Source organism: Ceratotherium simum, chromosome 5, assembly GCF_057802395.1.
Source record: "Ceratotherium simum simum isolate JZ-2026a chromosome 5, ASM5780239v1, whole genome shotgun sequence".
Lineage (NCBI taxonomy): Eukaryota > Metazoa > Chordata > Mammalia > Perissodactyla > Rhinocerotidae > Ceratotherium > Ceratotherium simum.
The window spans coordinates 52,676,850-52,697,832 of record NC_141904.1 but is presented as its reverse complement, the minus strand read 5'-3'; the positions used below and the strand labels follow the sequence as shown (position 1 = coordinate 52,697,832).

The following is a 20,983-nucleotide window of genomic DNA, read 5'->3' as shown; positions in this document are numbered from 1 at the left end:
TGATCTGGCAATTTCAATCCTAGTTGTATACCCCACAAGAATAGAGAACAAGTACTCAGATAAATACTTGTACATGAACGTTTATACCAGCACTATTCGCCATAGAAAAAAGGTGGAAACAACCCAAATGTTCATCAATGAATGAATGGATAAGAAAAATGTGGTATACACATACAATAGAATATTATTCAGCCATTAAAAAGAATGATGTACTAATAAATAATACGACATGGATAAATATCAAAAACATTATGCTAAGTGAAAGAAGCCAGACACACAAGGTCATATACTGCATGATTCCATTTATATGTAATATCCAGAATAGGCAAATGAATAGAGATAGAAAGAAGATTGGTGGTTTTGCCAGGGGCTGGAGGAGGGAGGAATGGGGAGTAACTGGTTAATGGGTACAGGGTTTCCTTTGGAGTGATGGAAATGTTTTGGAACTAGATAGAGGTGTTGGTTATGCAACACTGTGAAAGTACTAAATGCCACTGAATTGCTCACTTGTGTGTGTGTGTGTGTGTGTGAGGAAGATCACCCCTGAGCTAACATCCATGCCAATCCTCCTCTTTTTGCTGAGGAAGACCGACCCTGGGCTAACATCTGTGCCCGTCTTCCTCCACTTTATATGGGACGCCGCCACAGCATGGCCTGACAAGCGGTGCGTTGGTGCGCACCCGGGATCCAAACCCAGGCCACCAGCAGTGGAGCACATGCACTTACCTGCTACGCCATGGGGCCAGCCCCTGAACTGCTCACTTTAAAATGGTTAGTTTTATGTTATGTTAATTTCACCCTGTTAAAAGAAAAGTACAGACCAAAAAAATAGGAGAATATTTTGACGAACTTGGAGCAAGCAAATATTTCTTGGACAGGACATAAAAGGCACTAACTATAAAAAAATGGATAAACTGTACTTCAGCAAAATTAAAATCTTTGCTCATTAATGGAGTAAGATAATTAAAAGCGAGTAAGGAAAACGATTCACAATACATTTATCTGATAAAGGACTCATCCTGAATATATAAAGAACTCCTATAAATCAATATTAAAAGATAAATAACCCAATAAAAATGGGCAAAAGACTGGAACAAATACTTCAAAAAAGAAGATAGATGAATAGCCAAAAAGTACATGAGAAGATGCTCTGTATAACTAATCACCAGAGAAATACAAATTAAAACCACAATAAGATACCACTACACACTCACTAGAGTTAAAAAGGCTGATGATGGCAAGGAGGTGGAGTATCTGGAATTCTTATGTATTGCTGTAAAATGGCACAACCACTTGAGAAAACCATTTGGCAAGTTCTAATAAAAATTAAAAAACACTGACCCTACGAATCAGCCATTTCACTCTTAGGCATTCACTAGAGAAAACTGAAAACCTATGTCCACAAAAAGACTTGCTCAGAAGTGTTCATAGTAGATATATTTATAACAGCTTTAAAAATTGGAAACAATCCAAATATACATCAACGGGAGACTGGGTAACCAAATTATGATGTATTTGTACAATGAACACTACTCAGCTATGAAAAGCGAAATAAGTCAGAGGGAGAAGGTCAAATACCGTAGGATCTCCCTCATAAGTAGAAGATAATAACAACAACAAATAAACACATAGAGACAGAGATTGGATTGGTGGTTACCAGAGGGGAAGGGGGGAGGGAGGAGGGCGAAAGGGATAACTAGGCACATGTGTGTGGTGATGGATTGTAATTAGTATTTGGGTGGTGAACATATTGTAATCAATGCAGAAATAGAAGTACAATGATGCATGCCTGAAATTTATACAATGTTACATACCAATGTTAGTGCAATAAAAAAGAAAGAAAAAAAAAAGAAAGAAAAGGAACGAAGGTCTGATACAGCAACATGGATGAATCACATAAACGAGATTGAGAGAAAAAAGTCAGACACAAAAGAGTACATATGGTATGATTCGATTTATATAAAGAACAGGCAAAACAAGTCTATGGTGATCAAAATCAGAACAATGGTCGTCTCTGGGAGGAGGTGGTAGTTAGTTGAAAGAAGCCTGAGGGACCTTTCGGGAGTAATGGGAAAGTTCTACATCTAGATTTGGGTGATGTTTACATGGGTGTACACATTTGTCAAAATTCACAGAATTGTACTCTTAAAATCTATGCATTTTATGCATAGACTACTGCATGTATAGTAGACTACTGTATATGTAGACTACTCCTCAATATTTGTTTTAAAATCAGACAGGCATCAGACTTCTCTACAGCAACACTCAAAGCTAGAAGACAATGGAGAAACATTTACCAAATTCTGAAGGACAGAGTGTGGACCATGAGGATGGTGGTAAAAAGGTACAAACTTCCAGTTATAAGAGAAATAAGTACTAGGGATGTAATGTACAACATGATGGCTATAGTTAACATTGCTGTGTGATATATATGAAAGTTGTTAAGAGTTTAAATCCTAAGAGTTCTCATCACAAGGAAAAATTTTTCTTTTCTTTTTTTGCTTTGTCTTTTTATTGTGTCAATATGAGATGATAGATGCTAACTAAACTTAATGTGGTAAACATTTCACAATATATGTAAGTCAAACCATTATGCTGTACACCTTAAACTTATACAGCAATGCATGTCAATTATATTTCAATAAAACTGGGGGGAAAAAAGAGATATATAAAAAATTTTTTTGAAAGAGGAGCCTGTTAGTTGGCAAACTGGCCCCATACTCGGAGGACAAGGAGACACCAAAGAAAAGAAGCAGACCACTCCAGATTGGTAAGTGGCAGTTTTAACAAGAAAGGGAACTTACAAGGTTTATCTTGGGCAGCCACGAGACGAATAGACCTCTGCACCTCCCTGCCAAGATCTAAAAAGTTTGTTTAGAGGCCTTAACTGGGTTCAGTCACATAAACCATCCAGATGGTCTCAAAAATGCACTGCTGTCTCATGGCTGCATCCTTAAAACGGATTCCACTGTGAGAATGGTGGGGAGAAGGTACATTCCAACACCAGAGGAGGGAATGAGGAGCCTCCGATTGCCGGAGTCAAGCTCTCGGGTCAACTAGCATTCATGTCCCCTCAATGACCTCCTCCAACAGAGCTTAAGGAGACATGATGACTAAATATAATGTGGTATCCTGGATGGGACCCTGGAACAGAAAAAGAATATTAGGTAAAAACTAGGAAATCTGAATAAACTAAGGATTTTTAGTTAATACTAATGTATCAATATTTGTCCATTAATTGTAACAAATGTACTATTTGTTACTAATTTACTAATATAAAATGTTAATAATAGAGGAATCTGGATGTAGGGTATGTGGGAACTCTGTACTATCTTTACAATTTTCTTATAAATCAAAAACTGTTTAAAAAAAATTTTTTTTTTTTTTTTTTTTTTTTTGGTGAGGGAGGTCAGCCCTGGGCTAATATCCACTGCCAATCTTCCTCTTTTTGCTGAGAAAGATTAGCCCTCAGCTAACATCCGTGCCCATCTTCCTCTATTTTATACATGGGACATTGCCACAGCATGGCTTGATGAGTGGTGCATCTGTCGGTGCCCAGGATCCAAACTCACGAACCCTGGGCCGCCAAAGCAGAGCGCGCGAACTTAACCACTGTGCCACTGGGCCAGCCTCTAAAAAGTTTAAATAATAATAAAAATAAAATAATATAAAATTAAATTTTTTAAAAGAAATAATATGGAGGGGCCGGCCCGGTGGCAGAGCAGTTAAGTGTGCATGCTCCACTTCAGTGGCCTAGGGTTTGCAGGTTCGGATCCCAGGCGTGCACCGATACACCGCTTGTCAAGCCATGCTGTGGCAATGTCCCATGTATAAAGTAGAGGAAGATGGGCACGGATGTTAGCCCAGGGCCAGTCTTCCTCAGCAAAAAGAGGAGGATCAGCATTGGATGTTAGCTCAGGGCTGATCTTCCTCATGGAGAAAAAAGAAAGAAAGAACACGGACCCCAAAATACTAAAACCAGTCAATCTTTTATTCAAGTAAAAAGTCAAGAGGCTAATCACTAATCTGAGTGATGGTTAAATGGTGTGTTCACTTTGTGAAAAAATTCATTGAGATTTACCTCCGTAAACTGTGTGCATTTTTCAATAAAAAAATTTATTTCACATCTGTGTAATGGGTATATTAATAGAGTATACCTGATATGGCTATTGGATTAAATGAAATAACCTAAGTACAATATGTACAATAACATAAATATACAATAACAGTGTGCAGAACACAGTAAATGCTCAATAAATGTTATATATTATTTAATTGAAAGGATAAGAGTACCACCCTGAATTTACATTTTAAAAATCCTGGAAGGCATGGGAGGAAAAGAAAGGGGGCATATAAGAAAAAAATATTGGCCAGAGGTTGATAATTCTAAAGGTAGCTAATGAGTTCATGGAGGTATTCTACTTTTTTATATATAAATAAAATTTTCATAATAAAAACGGGAAGTAATAATTGGAGGCAAGAGTGTCTTTTTATTAAAATGAGTTGTATTAAAATTTGGTAAAATAAAATAATAAAGCCTAATCTTTGTAATAACATACATGAAAAGAGGGAGAAAGAGTATTGTCAAATATAAAATAACTCAGAATATGGGGACCATGAGCCTTTCATGAAAAATAAAAGCTACTTAACAAAATCTCAACAATTAAAAGTAAATCAAAAGTTAGAACTCAGGAATGGAGAAGCAGAAGTAAAAGGACTGTGGTGACCTGTGGCAACATTAGATATAGAATGAATACTAAACAACTAAGGAAAGTACTGTTACGAAACAGAATTTAAACGTGATAAAACCAGACAATGTAAAACTACTAATAATGCTAATGTTCGCAATTTCTCAACAAGGAATCAATCATCACGGTCTACAATGAAAATATGGTTAATAAAAAAACACAATGAGGCTGCAAGACCACCAGAGTGAGTTTCAAGACCGCCAGATTTCGTGAATCAAACTCACAAGACACTAGAGGCTGTTTCAGCACCAAGTTTATTTTGCTTGGAGAAAGGATCCAGAAAAGGGAACCCAGAACCCCAGGGCCCTCTCAGGAACCCAGACGCAGCTTCTCATGCTGCCATTCCTGAGGGCTGGGAAGCGGCAGCAGTACAGACCACATCAGCACAGAGAAGCTGCAGGGCCAGGAGTCACTCTGCTGAAATACCTTGCTAGCCACCTGGCACCTGTGGGTGTCTGCCTCTCTCCCACTGTTGAGTGTGGCAGCAGTGTGTAAAAGACAGGTTAGACAGTCAACAATCCCCAGGAGCAGGTGCAGTGTGTGATAGGCAGGGCTTGAATCATGGGTCAAACTCTCCCCAGATTCCCTGAAACTAAAGGAATGTTTACCTCTAAATGTCGCTCTGTCTCTTTTCTCAAGCTTACAGGGAACTTTAAGGGGGAAAAATATCTTTTGTGGTGAAGAAATGTACGTGAAGTTCAAGAATTTCTTCAGTTTCACTTCAGATTCATTTTCTTCAACTAGAATCAAGTAAAATTAAATCTTCTTCACTAAAAAAAAAATAGACATATGGCACGATCCCATTTTTAGAAAGTATTTCTATCTCTTCTTCTATCTGTAAAACTGCATAGAAATATGTCTAAGATGCTATACCAGAAATGTTAATGATGGTTATATTTGAATGATGAAACTTGGTTAACACTTTTATTTTCTTTTTCTACTTTTCTGCAATGCTTAAACTGTTTATAAGGAGCATATATTGTTTTCACGGAAAGAATAAAGTGATTTTTCTTCAAAAAAAGCAAAAACCTGACATCTTGGTGACAGCCTTCATTCAGGGTTTAAAGCTTACATGTTTTACTTTCTTCCTCCTGCTCCTCCTCCTGGCTCCCTACATCTCCCCCCAGGTCTCCTCCATTTCCCTCCTCCCTCCTTTTCCCTTCCCTTTAACCTCTGCCTTTTTCCTTCCCCTGCTTTCCCCAGATTCAGCCCCTCTCCCTCATCTTTAGTGCTTAATGCCCCACTGGCCCATGGGCAGTGGGAGTGGTAGGCTTCTTTCCTTTTTCTGCAGGAGGTTGGGATGGGGACATTTTCAGAGAGTTTTGAGACCTTCAGTGACCCCTCCTTTCCCCTCTACCTCCCATGACCCCCACTCCAGGAGAAGAGGCAAGAGCACCCAGGGTGGGGTGGGAGAAACAGAGAGAGCGAGCTCTGGCATGAATGTAACTCTGGGGCAAGGTGCCCCACAGGATTCGGGGATATAGAAGAGCTTGAATCTTATTCCTGGCTCCATGTCATCCCTTCATCTCCATTTTTTGTTCCCAAAAACTCTGCTCAATACATCACTAACTTCTTATTGGATTATGATATTCTGTCTCAAGGGTCTGCTCCTGGAAAGGGCTCACTCCCCCTGACCCCATGCCAGGACTGGGGGAGCAGTTAGTAGAGGGGACCTGAACCACCCTCACCCAAGCCATAGGGACTCATGGCTGAGTGAGAGAGTCAGGCACACCCAGAGAAGCTGAGGGCTACCCTGTTGTTTGCACAGGACCAATACAAGAGACAGGTAAAAGATGGAAGTGGGGCTGGGAGGTTCTTTGAACAAAGCCACGGGGAGAAACAACCATGCCCCAGGGTAAACTCTGGCTACACAAGCAAAGCAAACTGGTTTAAAAATTAATATATAAAGGGAAAACATTTAAAATGGAGTCAGGTGGGCCGGCCCCGTGGCTTAGCAGTTAAGTGCGTGCGCTCCGCTGCTGGCGGCCCGGGGTTCGGATCCCGGGCACACAGCACACACCGATGCACCGCTTCTCCGGCCATGCTGAGGCCACGTCCCACACACAGCAACTAGAAGGCTGTGCAACTATGACATACAACTATCTACTGGGGCTTTGGGGGAAATAAATAAATAAATAAATTATAAAATGGAGTCAGGGAAGCCCTGCAGGGGGACCTGTCATGTACACACTGTCTTTTGCAGTTTACTTTACAATTGTGGGTAGCAAGTGCAACTACTTTACTATTCCAGCAGGAGGAAGAAAGATTTTCTCTTTGCCCAGCAACAGACCAGCCAATGAGAAATGTCACAGTTCAGCTGATGAGAAGCTGCAGCCATCCTGAACTCTTAATTTCCTCCAATGAATTTTTGTTTAGAACAGCCTTTCCCAATTCCCCCCCTTTCTCTATAAAAACAAGCTCCCTTCCGGAGACATATATATGGTGATGGACAAACAAAAATGTACAACCCAAAATTTCACAATGTTAAAAACTATTAAAACAGCAAAAAAACAACAAAAACAAGCTCCCTTCCTTTGTTCTCTGTATTTGCCTATGGTCCACCACAGCTTGCATTTCCTGAATTGTAATTCCTCTGGCTATTCCTGAATAAACTAATTTTGCTGGTGGTAACTGGCTGTTTTATTTTTAAGTTGACACTGGGGATTATGCTCAAGGACAGTCAATTCACCAGAATGGGTAGCTCCTTAGGGTGGGAGAGAACCCCAAATGCTTGGTGTCTCTGCTCTTCAGTCCCCAGAAAGGGCAGGGCTCTCCTTTGAGGAATCCATGTGTCACATGAGCAAGGTCAGCCCAATAGAGACCCCTGAGCCCCCACCCCCTTCCCAGGCAGAAGTGTCAGGGCTTTGTGTCAGGGGACATGGACATGGTATTGGAGAGGAGAGTGAAGACATAAACCCAGGCCACTCAGGACTGGGAGAAGGACTGGAGGCAAGGGGAGCTGGAAGGGATTGATCTTAGTGATATGTGATAAGGGTTGAGAGTTGAGGAGTGAAGGCCAAGAGATCCTCCACCTACAACACTGTTGGGGAGGCAGCGGTAGGGGGTGGTGGGGATGGCAAGGGAAGGACGATGAGGCCAGTGGAAGGAAAGGAATGTGGCTGACAGATGAGAGGACTGGCCCTTAGGAATTCTTCACCTACCTCCTGCCCTCTCCCCTGACCCCCAGACCTCTGGGTCCTTCCCCCTAGAGGGGTGGCAGGGATAGAAGGATATTCTTCACTGAACACCCTTTGTTCCTTTTTAGCTGTGAACCATGTTAATTACTAGCTTTTAAAAATTATTATTATTATTACATTTTAAGGAAATTGTCCCTGAGCCATGCGAAGGAGGGCTGCTTTACAGGTGGAAGAGGATCAGAGCTCTGTCTTGGTCTGTCCAGGGGCTGGGAGGGTGGGTAAATGTTCCCTGGGTCCAGTTTGGCAGGAAGACCCAGAAAAGGTCACACTGGAAGCAGGGAACAGCATTGCAGGTCCCACGGGGTACAGTGCCCTGGTATCCAGCTACTGGGGGCTGCATCCAGGCCTGGGTCATTTGGGGCCAGGGATCTGGAACAGATACCTCAACAGGGTTGCCAAAATTAGCAAATGAAAATACAGGATGCCCAGTTAAATTTGAATGTCAGATAAATAACAAAAATATTTAGTATAAGTATGTCCCAAATATTGCATGGGACACACTTACACTAAAAAATTATTCATTGTTTATATGACATTCAAATTTAACTGGGCATTCTGTATTTTATTTGGCATTCCTACACCCCAAATACTGGCTGGAGAAGAAGAGCCATTCCTGCAATTTTCTTTTTCTAGTTTTCTGTTTTCCTTTTTTTTTTTTTTTTTTGGTGAGGAAGATTGGCCCTGAGCTAACATCTGTTGCCAATCCTCCTCTTTTTGCTTGAGGAAGATTGTCCCTGAGGTAACATCTGGGTCAATCCTCCTCCACTTTGCATGTGTCAAGCCACGGCATGGCTTGACAAGCGGTGTATATGTCCGCGCCTGGGATCTGAACCTGCGAACCCCAGGCCGTTGAAGCAGAGCACACAAACCCAACCACTACACAATCGGGCAGGCCCGTTTCCATTTTTTTAATGTTAACCCAAATTTCCACAGACTCGCTGGTCCTGTAGATGCAAATGAGTTCACTTAAAAATAACAAATGTACTACTTAATGAAGGAAATCATACGGTATTTGACCTTCTCCCTCTGACTTATTTCACTTTGCATCATGCCCTCAATGTCCATCCATGTTGTCACAAATGGCTGGATTTCATCGTTTCTTATGGCTGAGTAGTATTCCATTGTGTATATATACCACAGCTTTTTTATCCATTCGTCCCTTGATGGGCACTTAGGTTGCTTCCAAGTCTTGGCTATCGTGAATAAGGCTGCAATGAACACAGGGGTGCATGTACCTTTGCAAATTGGTGTTTTCAAGTTCTTTGGATAAATACCCAACAGTGGAATAGCTGGATCATATGGTAGTTCTGTAACAACAATAAACAAACACATAGGGACAGAGATTGGATTGGTGGTTACCAGAGGGGAAGGGGGGAGGGAGGAGGGTGAAAGGGATAATTGGGTACATGTGTGTGGTGATGGGTTGTAATTAGTATTTTGGTGGTGAACATGATGTAATCTATGCAGAAATAGAAGTACAATGATGTACACCTGAAATTTTTACAACGTTATAAACCAATGTTACTGCAATAAACAAAAAATTTAAAAAAAATAAAAATAAAAAAATAACAAATGTTCCCCGCCTGCCTGTCTCCCAACACAGGACCTTGTCCCTCTGAGATTCGGCAGTCTGGGGGTTCCCCAGAAGCTGCCAGGTTCTTATGCTCCTGTTTGGGTTCGGTGCCCACTGCCCTGCTAGGCCACGGGAGGGCAGCGGTAGCCCAGCTGAGCCAAGTGGCTGAGACTGTGTCTCTGCGCCCTCTGCTGGTGAGCTGCAGACGGCAAATGTAGAGGATGTTCAAGGAGCGCTCGGCTCCACCACCCAGCCATGGGCCAGAGCTCCTCCAGGGATTGGAGAAAGGCCGCATTCTCCCACCTCTCATCAGGCCAGACAGCAGATGGCCTGTTCAGCTGCCCAGCCTCTGCCCTTCCTGCTTCATCTCCTCCCTCCTCACGAGCTCTTTCTGGCTTTGTACATGCCATGTAAACAGGCGATGTTCGGTCTGGTGCCTCCCCTTGGTTCCCTCTACACCAAACACTCAGCCTGGTTCTGTGCTGACCAAGGCTCCTCCAAGTGCCAGGCAAGCCGGCCGTGGAAAAGACTGCAGTTCCCAGGGGTCACAGTTAGCTGCCGCTCCTGCCCTATCACCCACACCTTCCACGTCCCCCCTGGAATGCCAGATGAGCCTGCGTCCATTTAAACATCCTGCCCTCGCCCCACTAGTGCCTTGGCCAGTCTGCAGTGGCTCTTTTTAAGAGACGATGGCTTATTCATTTTCTGTCTCCTCACCAGGCAGGGCTGGATCTGTCTTGGTGGCTGCCAGGTCCTAACAGCAGGCACAGGGCAGAGTCAACAAATACCGGCAAAATGAAGGTTAGGAGACTGTGGCGGGCATGAGGGGCCTCCCTGGGTCAAGGGCAAAGAATGACTTTTTTAATAAAGACAGTTTATTTACAGATAATACAAAATAAACCACAAGACAAACTACTACAGGGGGAGGAACGGCCCCCACACTAACCCCCCTCCCCATCCCACAATAACTTATATAAAAAATTAAAAAGGTCCTAGAAGGAGGGAGGGGCAAGGCTGGAAGCACCTTTGCTGATTGGAGGTTGGGGCCTACAGTCCTCAGCCACCCTGTTCCAGGGCAGAGTAGACCCTGGCTTGCTCCTTTCCGAGTCCTGGGCCTGGCAAGGAGGGGACACGCTGCAAGGGCAGGTGGTGGCCATTGCAGAGGCTCCTGGGCCAAGGACGCTGACTTCTGACTCTGAAGGGTTGGAGTAAGTAGGTAGGTAAGTGGCTCTGGGGGTGGGCACGGGGTTGGTGTTATTGCAGTGCTCTAGCCAACTTCCTCCTGGCCCTGGATGTGGGTCTGCACCAGGTTCCAGGGAGCAACCGTGTCAAGGCAGGAGTGTGGGGTCCTCAAAGTGATGACGTTGTTGAGTCCACCACCTCGCGGCCATTGCAAACAGTGGGGACAAACTGGGAGCCAGACCCTACGGAAAGGAAACCAGAGGTTGGGGCCGACCCTGAGGTCCTCCATAGAGGGCAGGCAGCAGGGGAAGCAGGGCTGCCAAAGGAGGCTCCTCTCCACCCCACCCTCTTCTGTCCAGCTTCATCTAGGAGGCACTCTGCGCCTAGCCAAGGAATCTCAGCAACCCAGGGAGTGGCCCCCAAGCTGCGGAGCTGAGGCAGGGAGAGGGAGCACAGGCGGAGAGGGGTGCTTAGTTGTATGCTGACCTTGGCCAAGGCTGGAGCTGGCCCTGGCGGCAGCGCTGCCAAAGCGGCTGGTGGGCACACGGTGGCTAACCACATTCTTCTGTGGCTGGAAGAGGATGATGTGCAGCTTGGGTGCGAAGAGACAGCCAAGAACCACAGAGCCGCTGAGGCTGACTGACACACACATGGTGGTGGTCTGCACCTGCGATGGGTGAGGTCAAGGATGAGTCTGGCCCAAAGGCCTGGGCCCTGCCTCAGCACCCCCTGCCCGGGCTGCAGGATAGGAAATGGGGTAAGCATCCAACACTGGGCCTTGGTCCATTTGCCAAGCCCCAAAGGATTTCTAGAAAAATTGGGCACAGTCCCAGCGTCAGCCCCAGTGGACCATCATTTCAAGGAGACCAAAGTTCCAGCTGTGGGGGTGAACATGCATGGGTGCATGTATGCATGGGAGTGTGTGTGTGTGCAGGTGTGTGTGTATGTGGGCATGTGTGTGTGAAGAGGTGCAGGTATGGAGTACATACATGTGAGTGAGTGTATATGTGTGTGGGTGTGTGTATGTAGGGGTGGTGAGTATGTGCAGGTGTGTGTGAGTGTAGATGCATGTGTATGGTTGTCTGTGTAAGTGGGAAGATCTGTATGTATACCAGGCATGCTTGTGTGTGCACATGTGTGAGCATGTGGGGGGTACATGTATGTGTGTATCCGCATGCATATATGTGTAAGCATGTGTGTGTGCACAAGTGTGTGCGTGTGCACATGGATGCATGTGTGGGTACTGTGTGTGTCTCAGCTGAGTCCATAGCTGCTTATTATTGGCATGCAAATGCAAATAATACGCAAATGCAGGCTGAATCAGAGCAGATTCCCTCCCCAGCCCTGGCCTCCACCACCAGGCAGGTGGCCCAGCAGGTGGAAGAGCCGCCAAGCCCAGCCATCCTGGCCCCCAGCACTGTCCACCATACCTCTGTCCTGGGGGAAAGGGCCTCTGCAGGGGCTCTTGTCTCGATTTTCCTGCTCCTTTAATTGTTAAGATTGTCAGTTCAGACCCTGCTCTACACTCCCAAGCTGAGTGACCTTAGGCAAACGATTGAACCTCCCTGAGTCTCCGTTTCTTCATCTGCAAAACGGGGAGAGCCACGGAGTTTACTCCAGAGTCATGAAGATTCACCAAGATGATCCTCTTATTGTTCAGAGCTCAGCTCATCCGTCACCTCCTCAGAGAGGCCTTCCCTGACCACCCCATCTGAAGCAGCCATTGCCCCTTGAAGCTGAGGAGACCCATTGAGACACTCAGTGCCAGGTGGAACTTTGCTTGGAAGCCACCAACTAGGGTACAGTTTTCACCTGCTTTAACCTTCTTCGACCCTACACCCCAGATCTCCTGCCCTTCTTCGCTCTATCTTTTCCTGCTTTCCCTGGTTTCATCTCTCAACCCCAGAGTTGCATGGCTCCAGTGGGCACCACACCACACTGCAGGGCTCTGCATCAGAGCATGGTACCCCCTGGAGCTGTGTGGCTCAACAGCTCTGCCATTCGCATTCCAGTTTTCCACCTTCACCTCTGCCTGCCTTTCCACCATTTATGCCTCCCCTCCTCAACATGGTAAGTCAATGCATACCCTCTGCTCCAATCAGCCTCCGTATTGGCTGCCCTCCCCCACCTCCTCTGCCCTACCTATTCAAACCTGCCTGTCCTGCAGAGCCCAGTTCAAGGATTCCTCTTCCAAGAAGCCCTCCCCGATTCTCTACATATACACACACCACCACCACCACCACCACCACCACCACCACCACATACATATCTCCCTCTTTTGCACTCTCGCTGGGGCCTTTTGTCAACTTAAACCAGTCAGCAGCATTTCTTGACTTAGCTCTTTGGTCAATCACCCTGCTAGCCCAGCAGCTCCCCAAGAGCAGAGACCAGGTTTCCCCTTCTGCAGCCAACCTCTCAGTGGAGTAGGGCAGAACCTCTGCTCATTTGGACGTATTTCGGCACCCCCATCTCCTCCCAGATTAGGGGATGACATCCAAGTCCTGAAATCTCTTCTCAGCTCTAACTCCTCTACCTCCCTGGGCATTTCCACAGGTCCCACTCAGCCTTCCCACCTTCCCCTGGGGTCTAGTCCCAACTGGGCCACCACAAGCTTTGTGCCCCTAGGTGAGCATTTAACTTGTTGCAGCCTCAGAGTTATCAGAAGATTAAATGAGATACCAGGAAACAGAAGGTCCAGTGTCCCACCCTCCAACTTCTGTAGCAGGTAGCTTACCCGGTAGTCACTGGAGGTGACATAGAAGATGGGCAGAAAGGCCAGCCAGATGATACAGGTGGTGTACATGGTGAAGCCGATGAACTTGGCCTCATTGAAGTTCTCAGGGCACTTGCGGGTCTTGAAGGCATAGAGCGTGCAGAGCGCGATGAGGAGCACGTTGTAAGCCAGTGAGCCCAGCATGCTTGCATCGCGATGGTTGCAGCGCAATGTCACCACCTCCCGCCGCTCAGGGGCTGTCTCCTTGCCTGTGCCTGGTGCCTCCACCACCAGCCAGGTGGCCACGATGAGCAGCTGGCCCGAGATAAGTGCCAGGCAGATGGCCACCTGCGAGGCGGGACTGATGAAGCGTGGCCGCTGGGCTCCCTCCCGGGCCCCACCGAAGATGCGCGCAATGCGGTTGGTCTTGGTGAGCAGGGCTGAGTAGCAGACGGAGAAGGCGGTACCCAAACCAAGGCGCCGTAAGGTACACACCACTGTGGATGGCTTGGCAATGAAGATGAAGGTCATGCAGTAGCAGAGGAAGACACCACCCAACAGGATGTAGCAGAGCTCCCGGCCTGAGGCCTTGACCACTGGTGTGGCATTGTGTCGCACAAAGACGCCCAGCACAAAAAGGGTGGCCAGGGCACCTAGGCAGGCAATGGTGACAGGTCCCACAGCCCAGGCATCCCCCCAGCGGATGTACTCCTGGGGCAGCTCGAAGCAGCCAGTCAGGCTAGCGTTGGGCCAGTAGCCCAGGCCACAGTCAGCACAAGTGAACTCATCCAGCCGGTACTCGTAGGGCTGGCAGGGGATGCAGAGCCAGCAGCAGACCTCCCCCGGCTGCACGCTCTTCACCTCATTCTGGAGGCAGGGCTCACTGCAGCGAGAGGCAGGCAGGGGGCCAGCTGAGGGCGAGGCCCATGGGATGAGTCTAGTGTCCAGGGTCAGGCCTTCTGCCCAGTAGCCCACCTTCTGGTAGCGATAGTGCCCACTGCCTGCCCGCAGATAGGTGAAGATGTTGTAGCGGCCAATACCGTCACCAAAGCGGTCGAAGCGGACCTCACTGTGGGTGTCAGCTGGGCGGAAGGGGGCTGGGGAGGGAAGGAAGAGAGGGTAGGATTGGTGGGTCATCCTGCTGTGACCTCAACCTTCACCCTAACATGGAACACAAACCCAAGAACAGAGGCCACTCCTCATCCTTCCGATCCTCACCTAACACTAAAGCCAGCCTTATCCCCAACCGTTTTCCTAAATTAGAGGCTACCACAAACCTCAACCCTAAATCCCAAGAGAACCCCAAGCTTAAATCCCAGGCATCTCCACAAACCTAAAGACCACACCATGTGCTTCCTGAAGCACAGTGATGACTCTGAGGCATTCATTTTTCTTAAAGCTGGAACTTTTATTAAAATAACTTTTGGTTTGAAGAGACTGTGGCCACCTTGAGTGGAAAAACAAGATTAGGAATAGAAATTTTCCCAGAAAATAGACTGTCATCCTGATGCTCACTCTCAACCCACCCTTATTCTGACTCTCACTGATGTTTTGCTGCCTGAGAACAGGCATGAGGCCCCCTGGTCTTACTCCCTGCATAATAAAGAGGCATGAGAGGACAAGGCCCAGGCAGGAACCAGAGACCCTCAAAGCACAGGACCAGGCCATAAGTCTACTCTCTGGAAGGGTCTCAGAAAGTAGAACCTCAGTCCTGGCTCTAGTTGAAGTCCTCTCTGCCTAGCCATCCTTGTCCTGGCTCTGATACCAGTCCTCTGGGTGAGTCCCTTACTTGCCGTAGGCTATGTTTTCCTTGCTGTAGGTTATGTTAGCCAAGTAATGGAACCTGAAGGCCTGCTCCCTCTCACCCTCCAAAGGCCAGCAGCCTGGTGGACACTGGCCAGCACCATTACCATCGAACTTGACATTGAGCACGAAGTCCTTGTAGAGGCGGCGCCCGTTGACAGGCCGCATTGCGTCACAGAGGTGGGTGGTATTGGGGCAGAGGGCTTGGTGCATATTGTGCAGTGCATGGGCCATGGCATACACTGCATTGACCACAAACATGATCTTGGACTCTTGCTCAAAGGGCACGGCCCGCAGTGAGTGGGCTGCACAGTCTCGCCGTCGGAAGCTGCAGCGGAACCTCTGCTCCCAGAACTCACGGAACCAGGGGTTCCGGCTGTTGTTCCAGGGGTCCAGGCTCCGGAAGTAGGAGGCAAATTCACTGACGGGATAGGAGGCCAGCTCGATGGTGATGGCACCCTCAGCGGCCCCCTCGCTGCCTGCCACCACACTCTCCAAGGCCCCCCAGCCATCACTGGCCACCCAGGTGAAGCTGGCGTTGAGGCGCTGGGTGGCAGCGAGGAGCTCACGGGCGTCCTCAGAACGGGTGAACAGGACGGCCACGCGGGCACTGGGCTTCTGAAGCAGGGCTCGCACCACACCCTCAAAAGCTGTGCGGCTCATGGCGCGGCCCACCTTCTCCGAGGTGGCCACACAGATGTTGCGGGCGCGGGCCTCTAGCTCAAAAGCTTCGATGCCTGTCTCACCATAGTCACCCTCGGACGCCACAGTGGACACATAGGTCCAGTTGAAGAAGCGGAGAATCTCGGCCATGGCCTTGGCTTGGAAGAAATCAGGGGGCACTGTGCGGGCAAAGTAGTCATAGCGGGACTTGTCACTCAGCTTGGCACTGGTGGAGGCATAGCTGATCTGTGGGATCTGAAATAGCCGCAGGAGGTTTGCCACCTAGGGGAGGGGTAGAGAGGACAAAGATCAGAGACCAAGTCAAATGCTAGAGACAGAAGTGTCCCCCACAGCTATCCGACCTTGGGATCCAATGTCCACATGGTCAGCCCTGAGGTCTCCCTCTTCCAAAAGACCTATATCCTGTCTTGAGGTGTCTTCCCCTTAGGCACAGGGAGTTTTCTACCCCCTCCCAAGGGCTGGGAAAGAGAAGACCCAGGGCTGAGGCACCAGAGCCTGAGCCACACCTGAACTCTTCTGCTGTCCCCTTCAGGCATATGGCAGTAGCAAAAGGAGGGAGCCAAGAGAAGACCCAAGTCCTGGGGTGGAACGAGGTTGGCACTTGGCTGCACAGGGCAGAGGGAGACACTAGATGGCATCTGGGATGCTCAGGGCTCTCAAGCTCTCTACCTGTTTGGGGCAGGAAACCCTTTCCCAGAGTCAATCCTGTGGGGTAATGGAAAAAGCTCCCAAAGAAGGAAGACTCAGATCTGAGGGTCCCCACAGCCCTGAGAGTCCAATGGTTGGTCTCCATTGGATGCCTGAGCCTGAAATAAACGAGGCTTCCTGCTTACCACCAGCTGTCTGGCAACCCTTCTCCCATCCTCTGACCCAAGAGCAGGGTCCAGCCAAGGACCTGGTGGGATGGTGAGTAGGTGAGAGCAGGCCATGGTGCAGGTTCCACAGGAGGGAGCTAGGTCCTGTATTTGCAACTGGGACACAGGCTCTTAGGCTGACAGTCTCAATGCCCTCTCCCCCCATACTTTCCACCTCTGTCTGTGTCCCTGGGAAAGTTATCAAACCCCTCCAGGCCTCAGTTTCTCATTCCTGCCTTAGAAGGCGGCTGAGAAGATAAAAATGATGATGCATGTGAGGCCACAGTGCCTGGCATATGGAAGATGATAGGAATTTGGGCAAGAGAGAAGAGGTAGGAATGAGGTGGAATCATTGACAGGTGCAGGATAAGAATTAAGGGCCAGGCCTTGTTTTGACCTAGACAAGGAAAAGGCAGACTGATGCTGAGGTGTGGGCCCTGCTATAGGAGGCAGGCAGCTTGGGGTGAGAGGGAGGTAGCTGGGCTCCTAGAGATGAATGCATGGGGCCCTGAAGAGAATTGTGCAGAGGTGCTTGCTGGGAGAGCACCCCAGAGGCCCCTAAAGACATCATCAGGTGGGAGGCTTCCCACCCATCCCTGCCCCCAGCCAGGGCTGCAGATGTGGGTGCAGGCACAGCCACACCTGTCCAAGCCACTACTGGCCACCTCCAGAAGCTGGGACTAGCAGGACCAATAATTCACTCCCTACAGTAGGGGGATGAGCAGGCCTCCCCCACTCCAGGCCAGAAGCTGCCTCCATGGTTCAGATTCCTGCTTCATTTCTCCTGAACAGGTCAGAGGTCCTCAGCCAGCCTCCTAAAGGAAGCTGAGGCCCCAGTCAAGGCCCTCCTGGCAACCCCCAACTCCAATCCCAGTTCTGGACTCATCTTCTAGCAGCCTATGATGGGCACCAGGCAGTTAAGGGTCCAGGTAAGAGGTGGGACCCAGTCAGGGAGAAGGAGGATCCTACCTGGGCTAAAGCAGCCAGGCGTGCCCAAGGACATCAGCTGGGCCAGTACCCTCTGCTGACCCCTTGTGGGAGAGCAGGAGGAGGGGGGCCTTGTTCCCTCACCTTCTCACCCCTTCAAATCTTGCAGACCCTGGAGACCCTCCCACACGCATTCTGCTTCTCTTCCTCCTGGGCCCCCAACCCCTGTTTCTCTTCTCTGGGATGCTCCTGGCTCCTATCTTCCACTCCTTTCAAATCCATGGATAGATGATCTGACAGATCTGGAGGCCCTTGGCTGAGAGCTCTAGGTTCACGTCTCCACTTTGCAGGTAGATGCCTTGACTTGTGGCCTCCCTCTCTCCAAGTCTGTTTCCTCATCTATAAAATGGGTTAATAATAATAGCTGCTAATATTGATTATGCCCTTATAACTTGTGAGGCCCCTGATATATGCTTTGCATGTATTACCTCATTAAATTTTAACCACAACCCTACAAGTGTCAAGCGTTAAAGTCCCTTTTTTAAGGAGGAAACTGAGGCACAGAAGAGAGAAATAACGCCCAGAGTCACACGGTAAGTGAGGGAGCCAGGATTCAAACCTGGAGTTCTGACTCAAGAGGCCTGGCTATTAAGCTTCTCAGAACTGTTTAATATCAGGTATGTGTGTCTGTGTATCTGTGTGTTGGAAGTGGAATGTTTTCCTTGCACGCTCTCTACAAATCGACCCTCATTATGTGACAGGGGCACTTTCTTAGTCTTCTGTAAAAAGCTAGTCAAAGGAAGCTTCCAGTTCTCTTCCAATGCATGGCATCCCAGAGCCCCTGCTCAGCAAGAATTCTAGGTCTCCACCTCCAGCCTCCCTCCACAGCCCCCATTTGGGCAGCTCCCATGTACCTGGATGGAGACGTCACTGTAGGAGCCGCCAATGACACCAGTGATGGCAGTGGGGGCATCACCATGGGTGGCATAAGAGCCATCAGGGCAGATGTGGCGTGAACCATCAGCGCTGCGGCTGAGCGAGGCACGCACGAAGTCAAGTGCCTGCTCCAGGGCGTGTGTGTCCTTGGAGCAGCTGTCGAGTATGTGCGCACCCAGGCGCACACCTGGCAGCAGGCGGGGGTCGCGATTGATGCGGTCCAGTGCAAAAAGCATGGCCTCCAGGCGCTGGATGCCGCGATGCTCATTGACAGGACCACATTCCTCTGCCGAGGCCCCCTTCTGGTGTACCGGGAATAGCCCACCCAGCACCAGGTCCCCATCCAGGGTCAGCACCTTCTTGGCCGGGCCCTCAGCCACAGCGCCCCACAGCAGCAGCAGTGCCAGGAGTGCAAGCAGTGATCCCATGGCCCCAAAGGGGATGGATGGGTTCAGCAGGCCTGGGCCTCCAGGAGATGAGATAGAAGCAGCAAAGGCAAAGAGAGGAGGAAACAGGGACCAGGAAAGGAAGACAGGAAGAGAGATGAGAAGGGACCCAGCTCCTGCAGAGAGAGACAGACAGACAAACAGATAGGGAGAAGAGGAATTAAGAGCGGCTACCACTTCTGACTCTGCCTCCCCCAAACCCTTTTCCCAGGGACTCAGGAACCAGGGAGAGGTGTCACTATCTAGGCTGAGAAGCTCCTAAGACACCCCCTTAGCCTGTCTCTCAGTCCTGCCCTGATCTGGGTCTGGAGATGGGCCCTGTGCCCATCCCAAACTCAGCAGAGAGAAAGGGAGGCAGAAAGTAGAGGCCCAGACAGAAGACAGGAGACCCCAGCCAACACCTTTCCCACTGTGAATCAGAGCATCCAAGAACCTGCATAAACCTCCCAGAATCCCAAGGTCAACAGCTTTGCAGCAGAGGCCAGGTCAGAGTTATAATCTTGGGGTCCAGTCTCCATCTTGAGCCTTGGATTTCCAGAAAGGGGCAATTGCTGGCTTAGAACCCAACAGGGAAGAGGGAAGGAAGAGTCTCTAAAGGGTAGTCTCCAACCCCTAGGGAAACTGGAGCCCAAGTGAGCACCTAAGGGTCCCAGCCTCTGGTTCTTAAAAAGACATCCCCACAGATCCCTGACTGAAGAAGTAAAAGAGACTCTAGGCCCTGGGAGTTAGACAGCAAGGTGGAGAGGCTGGCCCCAGGGAGGGACACCGAAGCGGCCATAGGTCCTAAGTCAACAGGGAAAGTAGATGTGAGTGTATGTGTGTCAGGGGTTGGGGTCAGTTCATCTGGTCAAAATCTCAAACAATGCTCAAGGTGAGACTTTTGGACACCTTAGCTCTACATACAATGCTATTTGAGACTTTTGGCCTCTGTTTTCTCTTCAGCTCAGAACCAAGCAGAGAAAGTCACCATCTCCAATCTCCTCATCCTCAGCTTCAGAGCCCTGTCCACCCTGTCCCTGGCCCTCAGAGACCTCTCCCTCCCTCTTCCACTCTGCACCCCATCATTTGTACCCAGCTGCCCTCCCAGACACCCACACAGGCTCTCACAATCATGCAGACTTGAGAAGGCTAGGAGAGAAAAACTGAGCCTGAAGAAGGGCAGCAACTGGTTCAAGGATCCCATGTCCTGGCCACAGAGACTGGGGTTCTTCACTTTGTCCCCTCAGCTCCTCAGAGTTAATCTCCCACTGGGGCCAGGGCAAGAGAACTGGGATCCTGTGGGTACTCTGAAAGAAGCAGCTCAATCAGGCAAACAGGAGACAGAGGCAAGCATGAAGACCAACACAGATGGGAACAGGGACCCAGATGGGGGCTGAGGCCCCAAATGGTCAAGACCACGAGCCTCCCAAAGGCGCGGCCAGGACCAAAGCTCGACAGGCACAGAACCTGAGAGGCAAGCAGCAGGGGAGCCTGGGCCACAAAATCCAGGCAGGTAGAGATTGAGCCCGAGAGGCTGAGACAAAGACAGAGACACAGACAGAAAGACGGACCAAAGGACGGAGGGGCAGGAGGAACCAGGGAGCGCGATGCAGGGCGTGCGTTCTCTGGGGAAGAAAGGCTGGACTCCTGGGGTTGTCTTCCCTCTTCCCGGAGCTACTGACGAGCGCTGTCTGGACGCCCCGGCCCGTCCTGGCCCGGGCGCCCCAGAACTCGAGGGACCGTGGGACTCCGGGACGTGGGGTCAGGATCGATAAGGTCGGCGGCGGCCGCGGCACCATGGGCTTACCCTACCTGGCGAGCCCGGTTCTGTCTCCGAGAGAAACGGAGAGGAGCGAGGGCGCACGGTTTCACCTCCCGCTTGCTCAGCGGCTCTGCGCTCTCTGCCCGCCCGCCCGCTCGCCCCGCTGCTTTCAATCCCGG

The 20,983-nt window shown here is 49.2% G+C and overlaps 1 protein-coding gene across 5 annotated transcripts; it reads right to left on the bottom strand.

The window, feature by feature from the left end:
- Nucleotides 1-8,496: 8,496 nt before the first annotated feature.
- GRM2 (glutamate metabotropic receptor 2) lies at nt 8,497-20,983 on the bottom strand. Of its 5 annotated transcripts, XR_015552220.1 has the most exons (7): nt 18,596-20,983; nt 15,324-16,161; nt 13,435-14,510; nt 11,187-11,367; nt 10,543-10,942; nt 10,236-10,352; nt 9,129-9,252 (listed from the first exon to the last, which is right to left on the bottom strand). XR_015552220.1 is itself a non-coding variant. In XM_087431110.1 (5 exons), exons 1-5 carry the CDS (start codon nt 19,043-19,045, stop codon nt 8,930-8,932), a joined length of 2,868 nt encoding a protein of 955 aa, XP_087287236.1. In that variant the 5' UTR covers nt 19,046-20,983; the 3' UTR covers nt 8,497-8,929. The 5 variants fall into 5 exon arrangements, 3 of the variants coding, with proteins under 3 accessions (XP_087287236.1, XP_004419822.1, XP_087287238.1); XM_087431110.1 differs by lacking the exons at nt 10,236-10,352; nt 10,543-10,942 and having other exon boundaries at nt 8,497-9,252; XM_004419765.2 differs by lacking the exons at nt 9,129-9,252; nt 10,236-10,352 and having other exon boundaries at nt 10,362-10,942.

Excerpts from the sequence above, each read along its gene's own strand:
- GRM2 (XM_087431110.1), bottom strand. The coding sequence starts at position 19,045 with ATGGGATCACTGCTTGCACTCCTGGCACTGCTGCTGCTGTGGGGCGCT. Across the intron at positions 14,511-15,323 it reads GCTCAATGTCAAGTTCGATG|CCCCCTTCCGCCCAGCTGAC; the intron begins GTAATGGTGCTG and ends TTCCCTCCCCAG. Across the intron at positions 11,368-13,434 it reads TCACCTCCAGTGACTACCGG|GTGCAGACCACCACCATGTG; the intron begins GTAAGCTACCTG and ends CACCCATCGCAG.